General features: G+C 40.1%; 1 protein-coding gene across 1 annotated transcript in view; it reads right to left on the bottom strand.

The window, feature by feature from the left end:
• Positions 1-5,425: 5,425 nt before the first annotated feature.
• The window catches only part of LOC103105813 (zinc finger protein 345), a 30,332-nt gene continuing 22,746 nt past the window's right edge, over positions 5,426-13,011 (bottom strand). The window contains exon 2 of the mRNA XM_056821295.1: positions 5,426-11,809. Coding sequence (XP_056677273.1) covers positions 9,911-11,758 — 1,848 coding nt within the window. The 5' untranslated portion in view covers positions 11,759-11,809 and the 3' untranslated portion in view covers positions 5,426-9,910. The remainder of the gene's footprint in view (positions 11,810-13,011) is intronic.

Below are 13,011 nucleotides of genomic sequence, written 5' to 3'. Positions count from 1 at the left end.
ACAAGAACAAAAATAAAACAAGGTTAGAGTTTGCCAGCCGGAGTCTCAAAGGCAGACACTAAGGAGAGGATTTCCAACATCTGCGGGCAGGTCGAGGGGTCGTCCTGACTTGTCTTGCCACTGGGCACGGATGACTGAAGGACAGTCAGACGGATGACTTTGTACAACGGCCTTGTTTAAAACCCATTCATGAGCGAGTCATGGGATGGCACTGGCCCTTTTCACAAACAAAGGCCAGCCAAGCCTGCTGGGTGTTCCTAGAGCTCTAAGAGCTACCAAGGCAGGAGTGGTTATAGGGAAAACGTTTTCTAGCCCAAAGCTCCATCTAATTCTTTGGCAAGGAGAACATGGCTGTTAATGAGTGCTTTTTTCCAATCAGCACCGCTAAATAGAGACACACAGCTCAGAAATGCAAAGCTCAAGTTGGTGAGGTTTGGGATCAACCACTGGAAACTTCCGTTTCCAATCAGGCAGGAAAGTTTTCTCTTTTTATAAACCATAGTTTTTGTAGTTTTTATTTCTTAACAATGTCTTCAGGTTCAGACTTTGTTCCTCTACTCTTCCCTTGATACATCCATCTTTGCTTCTCAAACCGTCCCATCCCCTCCTCCTCTCTTTAGGAGTCCCTTCCAGGAGGCCTGCATTGTGGGAATGGGCTCAATTGCCCTCCTGGCTGGGCTTCTCTCTTGGGAACCTCTCCTTGCCCCAGCTCTCCAGCCCCCCTTTCTGTTGTCTTTCTCAGTGCTTAGCATTTCTTTTTGTGCTCCCCCTTCTGGAAGCAGGGGACCAGCTCAGCCCAGGGGACAAAGGAAATCAATGGAAGATGCCGTCCACCCTGGAGTGCCTTATTAGCTTCCAACTGCACCCAGCAAAACTGTCTCATAGAATTTGGCTTCCTGAATGAAAAAGCACTTGTTACGCCCTACTGTCTGTACTTCAGACTTCTGATCTCAGGGTAACTCTGACTTCCACCTGTGAAAGACTGGGCACGTGATGGGCTGGAAGTTCTATCGATTGAGTGACCCAACCTGCTTGTCTGTCAGGGTTAGGGAGAGGTGTCAGCCTGTAGCTTAGCATTCCCTGGTATTTGTCAGTCAAGTGAGTCGTACCTATTTGGACCTGAAAACCATCCCATGTGGGGCCACCTGGGCCAACCTCCGTCCCTGCCTTAGACCTATCCACACTCTTATAAAAGCTGGTCCACTTTGAAACCATTTGCCAGTTGCCAGTGATCAGATGTCTTGACTCATTTAGAATGCACTCCCTTTGTCTGTCCTGAATGGTATCTCATTAAACAAGGTCAAACCTAGAACAAAGCATAGTTCCTCTCAACAACTTGATTTTACTTGGATCCAGAGCAACCAATCTATTTCCCAGCTACATCCCAGCAACGCTTCCTCCCTTCCCGATTCTAGCTTCCCCTTTAGGTATTATCTTCCCCTACTAAAAAGCAATCCCCTGGAGGGCAGATTTACTTATGTTCATGTCCTCGTACACCCCACACTTGAACCCAGAGCCAGGAGAAGCACTTAAGATAGGTTTATTACCAATGCCTTAGTTCATTCAGAGTCCCCTATTGGCATGGGGACCGACAGGAGGATAGTTTTCCAGTTTTCCTCCCTTCCCCAGAAGGTGGTGTCGTAGGATTATGGAAGATTCTGGAAGTCTGGGGGAAGAGCACGGAGTGTGCCTTCCTCGCCTCCACTCCCTCAACTGCTAGTGCTGCGGACAGTTAAAAGCTTGTCTGAATGACTCAAGGAGCAACATGCCTGGAGAAAAGTTGATGTTCTCCAACTGCCTCGATGGGATACAGGCCTTACAAGACTGCCTTAGATTCAACCACGAATCTGTATTTAATTCCCTCTCATGATGCACAGGAGCTTCCCATTAGTTCAGGCACTAACCTAGGGGCACCCTCCACCTCCTCTACCTCCCCTTCCTCATCACACCGCCTAGCTAACTAAGTAAACCTCAGGAATCTGCTGCTCTTTCTCTGCCTTTCTGGCCTGTACATTTAAGCTGACTAGACTACAGATAGCTGGAATTGGGAGTAGCCAGTGGACCCCTGAAGCTACCATCTATCCAGAGAGCAAGGCTCCAGCCATCAGTTTATGGCAGTCAGGAGAGTAAATTGTTGTCTAGAGCCTTATCAGGTCTTCACACTTATTGATTAATTGATTTTCGACTACTGGGCTCTGCATTTTATGCAAACACAGTTCAGGAATTATCAGACCGGATCTTCTCCAGGAGCGTAAGTAGACAGAGTCACGGAGATCCTGGAATCCTGGAGGGAATATTCATATGCCTTTTCAAGCCTCCTGATAGGAAAGTAGATGAGGAGTAAAGAAAGATCTATGAAGACAGGAAGAATGTTCTGAGGGTCTACAGATCACAGCTACCCCGATCTGAGCTGGGTGAGAAACAGATCTATTCTGATCTTCAGCGTAGCTTGCTTAGCGAAAGCGGTCAAGTGTACGTTGGACTCCAAAGGACAGCCAGGAAAATGGTGTTGTCAGGAAGGAGCTCTCTATCTCAGTGAGGGCCAGAAAACAAGTGTATTAATAGTGTTTGGACAGTGGCTGCTGGAGGCCGAGGATCACAGAGAGGGTGAGTGAGTCCTGGCAAAGTAATGGTTCCTGGAGTTGTCCTTTGAGATGTCCTGTGAGCCTCAGATAGGGCCAGCCTCACGGCACACGTAGGAGAGCCTGCTAGGAGACCAGACTAGTCCTAGAAAAGGCCCTGAGGGCAAGGGATGGAAGAGATCTTGTCCACAGTGAAGTCTGGCAAAGGAGAAGGTAATAGGGTAGATTCCACTGAGGTGGGTGGCGAGCAGTGCCCCTGCTCTGCTGATGGAGTTGGCATGTCTCCGGAGGGCTGGGTGTCTGTCCTCCAGAACAGGGATGTGGCCATCTAGTTCTGTCCTGCTAGGAGAGAGCTCTTAGATGGGCCCCGAGGGCGAAGGCCTTGAATCCTGAAGCTGCGTTTCTCTTCCTGTGTGGCTGTCTTCTTGGCTCTCCGCTAGACCCATTGTTCATTATTGATGGTCTCTGTTGACATGATCAATGTTGGGAGATGAAAATCCCTCTGGGATCACTCCTTCCCCTCCCTCACTGTCCTCTGGCCTTCTCAAAGCATTTCTGAACCTTGGCTACCAAAGCAGCTGCTGGAATGTTTCTACTGTAATCGGCTTCTCATCTTATGTACATGGGCTCAGAGGCATATCTAATTCATTCAACAAATCCCAAGACATTTCACCCAATGGCCCAAACACCAGTAGTTTATGCCTTTGTCAGATGGAATCAACAAGGATTTCTAGGAATGCTCACTTTTGATTATGTAACTCAAGGGAGTGTAGAGCATCTCATGGGTTACATTAACTGGGACTGGAATGTGGGATTCCTCTTACTTGTTTTGCTTTCAACACAACAGTGAAAACTTAATAAATGTTCTAAATGAAGGAAAAAGCTCTAATTCCATCCACAAGACAGCACATAGTAGTAACATGTCAAGTAACCATGTTAAGATATTGATAATAGTTTGGAACCGTTATTTCTTCTAAAGTTTTGAAGTAGGGATAAAACAAGGGTGGGGTGAAAGCTAAGCACTTTCCCAAGGAGTCAGGGTCATAGACTTAGAGGGGAAAGGTAGATTAAAGGCCATGTGATCCAACTCAATAATTTTTAAGCTGTGGAAACATGATTTGCTCAGTTTGGTATAATGGAATGAATGGAAGAATGCTAGGTTTGGAGTCAGATGGGCTTCACCAGGCACAATCTCTCTCAGGTTCCGCTTCCTCACCAAGAATAAAAGGAGCTATGCAAGGCGCACTTTGTACATTTATGAAGCTCAAATGAGACAGTAGATGTAAAGCATGCTGCATTAGGCAGGTTCCAAAGGCCAGGTTATCAGTGAGATATTTGTACGGTTTTGTGAGGAATGGAATGGGGAGCAGGGATCTGTGAACAACATTGAAATATTTTTTGTCTTTCGGGAAAATCTTTTTTTACCATGTGATGTCCTTATTTAAAATTTTTACACTAAAACCTAGTCCAAGAAAATGTCAGCAGAATGTAAGCTATCACTGTGCATGTTTTCTTGTTTTCTCCCAAAAGAAGATACGAGGCAGGGATCATTTTGCTTTTTCCTTTGTACCACCAATACGAAGTAGGCACTTAAGGTTTGTTGAATATTGTTTTGAATCTTTCTTCCCCAAACTATGTAATACTCACTAGTAGACAGAAATCTAGTCAAGCATATATTTTAATATCTGACAAAAATGTTCTGCCTTAGTTTGAAAATGGAGTTCTTGACAAAAACAAGGTCATGTTCATAAACTCACTGGATGTGATGGAATTCACAAGGCAGTTACCAGTAAGGAAGTCTCTGCATAAAATACCATTATAACTATTTATTCCTTTCTTGCCATTAGGAGTCCAGATCACTGGGCCTACAAATTCAGTCAATTTTTTTTCTTACAGAAAAATAAATTCTGCAAACAATGACATGAGACTAAGAAAACTGTGATCATTGGAAAACTTGGAGAATTTTGGAGTCGATGTTTTACTTGAAAACACTTGCAGAACTGACAGCACTTTTGGATTTACAAACATCTCATTTGATCCGCACATCTTCAAGGAGATCCTAATTTTCTCCATTTTACAGATGAAGATGAAGTAAACAGTACACAGATGAAGAAACTAAAATCCAAAAAGGTTAAGTCTTGGGTTATATAGATAGAAATAAACATAAGTCATCCAGGCTCAAATTCAAGAATGCCACACAGTCTCTATTTGCAAACTATCTTCACATAAAAGTTCCAAATATAAGGGTTTGAGTTTGTCTTTTTTTTTCCCTCTTTAAGAAGACATTTGAATTTGAGTTTATCAACTAATTAAGATGATTCAAGGAAACAAAGCCCCACAAACAAACACAACAAAATAAAGAAGCAACAAAATTATAGCACTGGTTTAGGGACAATGATTAGGCCAGTTTGTGTGGGCATTGGCATGGGAAGAACTGTAAAGTTATTTTGGAGGCCATTCTGTGCCAGTCAGGTCACACTAGTAGCTACTATCCAAGTGGTAAGGAAGGAGAGGGTAAATGAGTAAAGGAGAATCTCCGAGGCGAATACTGGCATGGAGCAGATAGGTAAGGGTCTGCATAGTTACTACCTGAAGCCATTTGTGGAACATTTTTAGACTGATAGAAGTGCTTTGCACACAACAACTCCTAACAACCCTGTGCAGCAGGGTACTACAGGCATCTTCTCCATTTTACACATCAGCAAGAGGCGGACTCAGTGACTTACCTACTTATCTAATCTGTATCAGAAATGGAAAACAAGACTTGAGTTGTGTGAGCCTGATGGGACCAGGTGATCTGTGATCTGACTCAAACTTAGCAAGTGACTACACAAGAGACACTATTGTGGAACCAAGTAAGGTTTATTGAAGGCATAAACAGGAACAGATCAGCAGGCCCATCAGCAGAATGCAGGTCACTGCAGACTGGCTTGGACCAACAGTCCAAACAGATATGCATCACTCCAGACTTCAGATTCCCAATTATTATGACACAAGCCCAAATGAGAAAACCAACTAGACCACTGACTCAAACAAGGTAATTAGAACCCCTCCAATCAAGGCCATGCCTCAAAGGAAGAAGTTAAGGGGTTAGGAAAGCGTTGGGATAAATTTACTTTTCACAGGGTGAAGGAGTACAACTGACCCTGAGATTAATCAGTTCTAAGTTAATATTTTTTTTTTCTAGCTAACCTTACATTGAGCACTGCAAAAAAGGAGGCAAGAGTTCAAGACAAGTGGCCTATGCCTTCCCAATCTGATGGGAAAGCCAGGAGCTAATAAGCAGATTCCTGGGAAACACATTTTAAGCATAAAAACAGAAGTTTGGATACATCTGCCATACAGAAGGTAATTAAAATGCCATTTGGCCTTTCTCCTGTCAGTCTGCCCCTTGATAGCACACACTTGTCCCCCAAGTATAATAGCTCATTGAAGAGGTATGACTAGGTAAGCCTGTGGTACCACAGCCACAAAACACAAAAGAAGGCTACTACATAAACCTGATCAGGACACCAAACTGGGTTATCAGAGGCAGTGCCATTACCACAACTGTGGCTTTCAGTGGATAATTGATTGGGCTCCATTGGCAGGTTTAATGAATAGGTAATTTCCACTTTCAGATAAAATTCAGCTTCCTGTCCAACAGTCTAAGAATACAAGATCTATAAGTAAAAGTGATGTAGTATATGGGGGCAGAAAGGAAAAGGAAAAAAATCACTGCAATTTTGAAGTTGTGACAGGTGTACTTCTTTCATCTACTCGCCACCCTACCTCTTCCCATTGCTGCCATTGGGAATTGCTATATTATTTTCAAAGTTTTCTTCTGTTTTAGCAGATCTCTTCAAAGATCACTCTGGCTTTGCAAACATTTTTCCCCCACCTGTACAGAGTACTCAATCACCAAAGGTCATTAAAGCGAGCTGTTTAGCTTTCCAAGAATCTGAACAAGCCATTCTTGTATTGACAGTGGGTTGGACTCTGCTAGATTTTGGTCTGGGAATTAGAGTGATCTTGTTTTTTTCTGAGTCTAATTTTAATTATGCTTTGATGTGGGTAATTCATATGACAGATTACCAGTATCTAAAGAATAAAATGGCAAAGTCTCTGGTCAACCAGCTTGGGAGTTGCTTCTCTCAAGTGTGGGAAAACAATGGAATCTAGCTGTAACCTTCACAGGATAACTTCTCCAGTCTTTCTATTCCTCTCATCCACATACCTGGGGCAGAGCAAATATGTAGATGCAGTGCCTAGAACTATTATTGACTTCCAGATGTCTTTTAGAAGTCTTTTAGTAATCTGTTGAGAGCTTTTATTTGTTGGTGAGTTGCTGATTCATAATAGCAATAATAATTTCTAGCACCAATGTGTAATCCAAAGATCACAAAAGAGCCAATGGTAAAAAGATGCAATTCTTGTCCCATTGAGTTAAGAGGTAGCACAGTACAGTGCACAGTGCTATACCTGTAGTCAAGAAAACCTAAGTTCAAATTCTGCTTTAGCATATTCTGCCGCACCAGCATATGATCCTAGATAAGTCACCTAACCTATATGAGCCTTGGTTTTCACATCCATAAAATGAAGATAATAGCATCAATCAGGTCGTAAGGATCAAATGAGATAATGTTATGTAGCGTGCTTTCCAAAGTTCTATAAAATATCAGTTATGCCACAATTTACATGCATTGAAGACATATAAAACTACCCATAAACATCATGCAGATGAACTACCATATCTTTACATAAATTTAAACTAGCTGTCTAATTGAGTTATAGCTACAGCAGAGTATCCAGTACTTAGTGGATGATCTAGTCTTTGAATCTAATGAACTTTTATTAAGTCTCCAAAACTTCTCTTTTCTTCTCTTCCTAAACTTCCAGTCCCACTTCTCCTTCATTGGATCATAGACTCAGAACTGGAAGGACCTTGCAGGTCATCTTGTACAATGCCCTCATTTTACAGAGGAACCTGAGGTCCAAAGAGATAGTGACTTGTCCAAGGTCACAGGTTGTCAATAGCTAGAGTTGGGATTCAAACCCAGGTCCTCTGTCCCCAAACAAGAACTCTTTCCAATGCATCCAAATATATACCACACAACAACATATTCTAAATCAAATATCAATGATAAAAATTACAAGAGTAAAGCAATGTAATATGATGCAACAATATAGAATAGGTAGCTATCAAATCAAAATTATTAAATCAAAAGAGGGATCCTCTTAACTGTTCATTACCATGAGACCTTGTTATACAGGTCCCAAAAAGATCCAGGAATAATTCAATCTGCATCCAGGTTTTAGAAAATAGATCACAAAGCTCGGAATAATTCACATTTTGGTCCAGAGTACAGTCAGTTCCTTACGAATAATAAGAATAAGACAAATCAATGGCCACTGTTCAATTTTAGTACCACTGTCATTAATTTTTCCTGAACATTATGTAACCTCACCAATTAAAAAAAATTTTGTTAAAATTTCTCTAGATATTCTTGACATTTTATGCCCTGAAATTAATTTTGTCTAAATCTATAAAATATTCCTTTGGTATGTATGTTGATATACAGCTAAATACATAACATAATGTGTTCATCAGCACAGCCTAGTCAGCAACACTGAACTTTCTCAAATTATTTAGGACTTATTTCTGTAAAAATTTTCATTCATTCAAGTCCTATGTGTATTGGTAGGTAAAGTTCCATTAAAGTTAATGCATTTTGTTGTTTTAAATGGGATTTCTCTCTTTCCCCTGTGATTTTTTTAGTATTATACAGAAAAGTATTGTTTTTGTGCATTTATTTTGTATCCTGCTACTTTGCTGAAGCTATTTATTTCACCTTTTTTTATTGCTTCACTAGAATTCTGTTAATAAATTCTCCTATCAACATCAGTTCATAGTGGAGAGAAAAAAAATTTTTTTAACTTGTGTAAAGCTCATATATCCAGGGAAATAATGAAAAATAGTAGTTAGAAGGGTACTTGTTGATACCAGATCTCAAAGCCTATCAGCAATTATTATCAGTTATCTGGTACTAGGTAAAAAAATTTAAAGCAGGTCAACAGAGCAGACCAGACAGCAAAGCCTGGAAAAGAAATTACATAAAAGCAGTCTAGTGCTAGATAAACTCAAAAACACAAACTACAGCAATAGGTACTCTTTATTTACTAAGAGCTGCTGGAAAACTAGAAAGTCTGGCAAAAATAGTTTAAGTAACCATTTTAAAGCACATAACCACAGTATGGTTCAAAGGCCTCAACTAATTTAATAGAAAAAGTCATACCAAGATAAGGAAAAAACTAAAAACAAAACTAAGAAGAGAAGATTCTCTTTCTTAACAAAAGACAATGGAAAATATAATGGAAAAGAAAAGAAAAAGAAAAAACACAAAAACCAAACAGCTCTGCACAAACAAAATTAATGCAGCTAGAATCAGAAGATATATACTGGGAGAAAAATATTCTCTTTAAATATTTCTGATATAAGAATTGCAAAAACAAGAAGGAATACAAACCAGAGATTAAGAACTATTCAGAAACAGACAAATAGTCAAAGGATAGGAACAGTTTCCAAAAGAAGAAAAAGTTCAACTTCATTAATAATCAGAAAAAATTCAAATAAAACAATGCTAATGAATCACCTGAAACCCAAAAGATGGAAAGAATTGGGAAGGCAGGTAGATTATTTCACTTCTAATTGAGCTATAAAATTATTCAATCAAATAGGAATAGAAAATAAGAATTATGAAAGGCAAGTTACTAAACTACTCATACCCTCTGACCCTGAGATCCTACTCCTAGGATAATACCCAAAAAATCAAGTATTAAAAACAACAAAAGACCTATGTGCTTAAAGAATATTCATAACAGCATGATGTAGGACAAAATCTGGGGGGAAAACATGCACAATCAAAGAAATAGTTGAACAAATTGTGGTAAATGGATGTAATTAAATACCACTGTGCGGTAAGGAATGAAGAATAAAAAAATTCAGAGAACCATGGGAAAAGACCATGTAATGAGAGAAGTGCCAAAACACAATATACATGATGACTACAATAATGTTAATAAAGTCAGCATTATGAAGCAACAAAACTCTAGTCAAATATAATGGTCAATGTCATTACCATACTATCAAAGGGAAATAGAAAATCCATTTTTTTAGTTAACAAAGGAAAAAAAATAACTTTCTGGAATATGTCTGTTGGGAAGTGTCTTGTGTCGAAATGTTGTTAGTATTACATTTATAATTTTTTAAAAGGTCAAAACATTCAGAAGACTTTTCACTTCACTCATGAACTGATGTTAAGATATTTGTTTTGGAGGAAAGCCTTCCCTTAATCATTACATTCATAAGATTTATCTCCAATATGAAGTCTTTGATGTCGAGTAAGTCCTGTACTTCGGCGGAAAGCCTTTCCGCATTTATTACATTCATAAGGTTTCTCTCCAGTATGAATTCTGTGATGGGAAACAAGGGACGAATTGCGATTGAAGGCCTTTCCACATTCATTGCATTTATAAGGTTTCTCTCCAGTATGAATTCTGAGATGGGGAGTCAGTTGTGAGCTCTGTCGAAAGGCCATTCCACATTCATTACACACATAAGGTTTCTCTCCTGTATGAATTCTATGATGTACAGTAAGTTCTGCTCTTTGGCAGAAGGCCTTCCCACATTCACTGCACTCATAAGGTTTCTCTCCAGTATGGATTTTCTGGTGGCGAGTAAGTCCAGTACTCAGACGAAAGGCCATACCACACTCATGACACTCAAAAGGTTTCTCACTAGTATGGATTCTATGATGTTGAGTGAGCTCAGTGCTTTGACAGAAAGCCTTCCCACATTCATTACATTCATAAGGTTTTTCTCCAGTATGAATTCTCTGATGGTAAGTAAGCTGCGATCTCTGGCGGAAGGCTCTCCCACATTCATCACATTCGAAAGGTTTCTCTCCTGTATGAATTTTCTGATGTCGAGTAAGCTGGGAGCTCTGGCGGAAGGCCTTTCCACATTCATTACAATCATAAGGTTTCTCACCAGTGTGAATTCTCCAATGTTGAATAAGCTGTGTCCTTTTACCAAAGGCTTTTCCACATTCAATACACCCATAAGGCTTTTCTCCCGTATGAGTTCTATGATGAGAAGCAAGGGATGAACTGTAATTGAAGGTCTTCCCACATTCATTGCATTTATAGGGTTTCTCTCCAGTATGAATCCTCAGATGTCGAGTAAGGTGTGAGCTCTGGTGGAAAGCCTTCCCACATTCAGTGCATTCATGTTTTTCCCCAGTATGAATTTTTTGATGTCTAGTAAGTTCTGTGCTCTGGCGGAAGGCCTTCCCACATTCATTACACTCATAAGGTTTCTCTCCTGTATGAATTCTCTGATGAGAAGCAAGAGAAGAACTATGGTTGAAAGCCTTTCCACACAGATCACATCCATAGGGCTTCTCTCCAGTATGAATTCTCTGATGGGAAGCAAGGGAAGAGCTATGGTTGAAGGCCTTCCCACATAGATTACATGCATAGGGTTTCTCTCCAGTATGGATTCTCTGATGACGAGTAAGGTGTGCACTCTGTCGGAAAGTCTTCCCACATTCACTACATTCATAAGGTTTTTCTCCTGTATGTATTCTGAAATGTTGAGTAAGTTGTGTCCTCTTACAGAAGGCCTTCCCACATTCAATACATGCATAAGGTTTCTCTACAGTATGAATTTTCTGTTGTTGAATAAGCTGTGTTCTCCATAATGTGGCTTTCCCACATTCATATGGTTTCTTTCCAATATGTAGCCTGTGATATTCAATAAGATCTGAATGATAACTGAAGGATTTCCCACTGTCATTATACTTAGAAAATACCTTCTTTGAGCAAATTTTATTGTATTTTCTTAGGTCTGAATAGAGTCTGAAGCTCTTTCTATGTGCATCATATTTGGGAAGATTCTTTCCTATGGGTACTCTCTGTTGTGGAAAAAGAATTGGTCCTACACCAAAGAGTCGAGCATATTTATTATATTCATGGCTTCTCAATTTACTGGGTGCTTTCCTTTGGATTATTTTTACATGCTGAGTTTTCTCATCACTCTGCTCCTCCTCTAACCTGGCTTCATATTCCCAAGTTTCACTCAATTTAGAGTCACAAGGACTATCACTTGTGAGTTTTTCTGGGGATGATTCTTCCATAGGAGCCCAGCTTTGGAATGGACTTCTTATTTACAGGTCTGATCTTTCAATCTGAAAGAAAGAAGAAATGTAAATATCCCATAACTCTGGTTTTGGGTCTAATCTCCTAATCTGAAAGGAAGAGAAAAATCTAACATCCTCTGTTTCCTGTACTATATGCATAGTCCCACCTTTATCATATTCATTAAAAAACAATCCCCAAACCTCTCTAACATTAAAGGCTAACACTTAAAAAAATTTTACAAACTTACAATTGCAGTTAAGTGCTTTACAAACCTTAAAACATTAAATACAAATTATTACAGCTTATAAAATACTTTACACTGAAATTCACAATTGCATGAAGATGGTAGTTCACTACTTTGCAAATAAGGGACATCACATCACAAGTGACTTAGCAACTTGCTCAAAGTTACACCATTAATAAAAAATGTCAAATCTGAGAATTGAAGCAACTTCTACTGCCTCCAAAATCCAAAACTCTTTCCACTGCATAACATTACTTCTCTAGTCTTCTGCCCCAATGGTCTATTTACCACATTATACTACCTGCTGACAAAAGAATAAATTCATTCTCAGCTGGATGGCCTACATTTAAGAAAGATTCAGAGCAAAATCAAGATGTTAAAGGAGTGGGAAGTACCGTTCCCCCTCCAAACACATCCCTACAAACTCATCCAAACATATCTAGAAAATACAAAATCCTAAGTAAAGTCACAGTAAGTAATCCTTCCAACCCAGGTCAGCATAGGAAGCCAAGTAGAGAGGTCTGGGAGCATTAAGGACAAACTCTGGACAGGAGAGTGGCTGCTAGGAATATTCTAGCCCAAGACCAGGGCAAGAGGTTCTGGACCATGCCAGCGCATTCTGGGGGCCAACAGGGTATGGTTACAGGTGCAATCTAGAATTTTTGTCTCCCTCTTCTCAGCCCTGGGTCACAGGTCCAAAGTTGCCTGAGAAAAGATCTGTGTACAGGTTCAGCATTGTGGTGGTAAGGAGCAATCAAAAGAGCAATGTGGCAGAACACTGAAACTCTTTGTTCCTTAACCTGATAGGTCTAAGATGAACAAGTAGTCTGACTGTACCATGTCTGAATCATTGCACTCCTAAGAACTGCTCCACCCCCAGAAACAACCAATGAGATTAATCTAAGTTGCCTTGTTCCCTACACCCCCTTCCTCCCCAAACCTATGAGACCCTATATCTCCCCCCACTCAGATGGAACTGCCTCACCAATTCTCTTGGCATTGGAT

Source organism: Monodelphis domestica, chromosome 3 (genome assembly GCF_027887165.1).
Source record: "Monodelphis domestica isolate mMonDom1 chromosome 3, mMonDom1.pri, whole genome shotgun sequence".
Taxonomy (NCBI): Eukaryota; Metazoa; Chordata; class Mammalia; order Didelphimorphia; family Didelphidae; genus Monodelphis; species Monodelphis domestica.
Note: the sequence above shows the minus strand (reverse complement) of the source record. Positions and strands in the feature narration are given on the sequence as shown.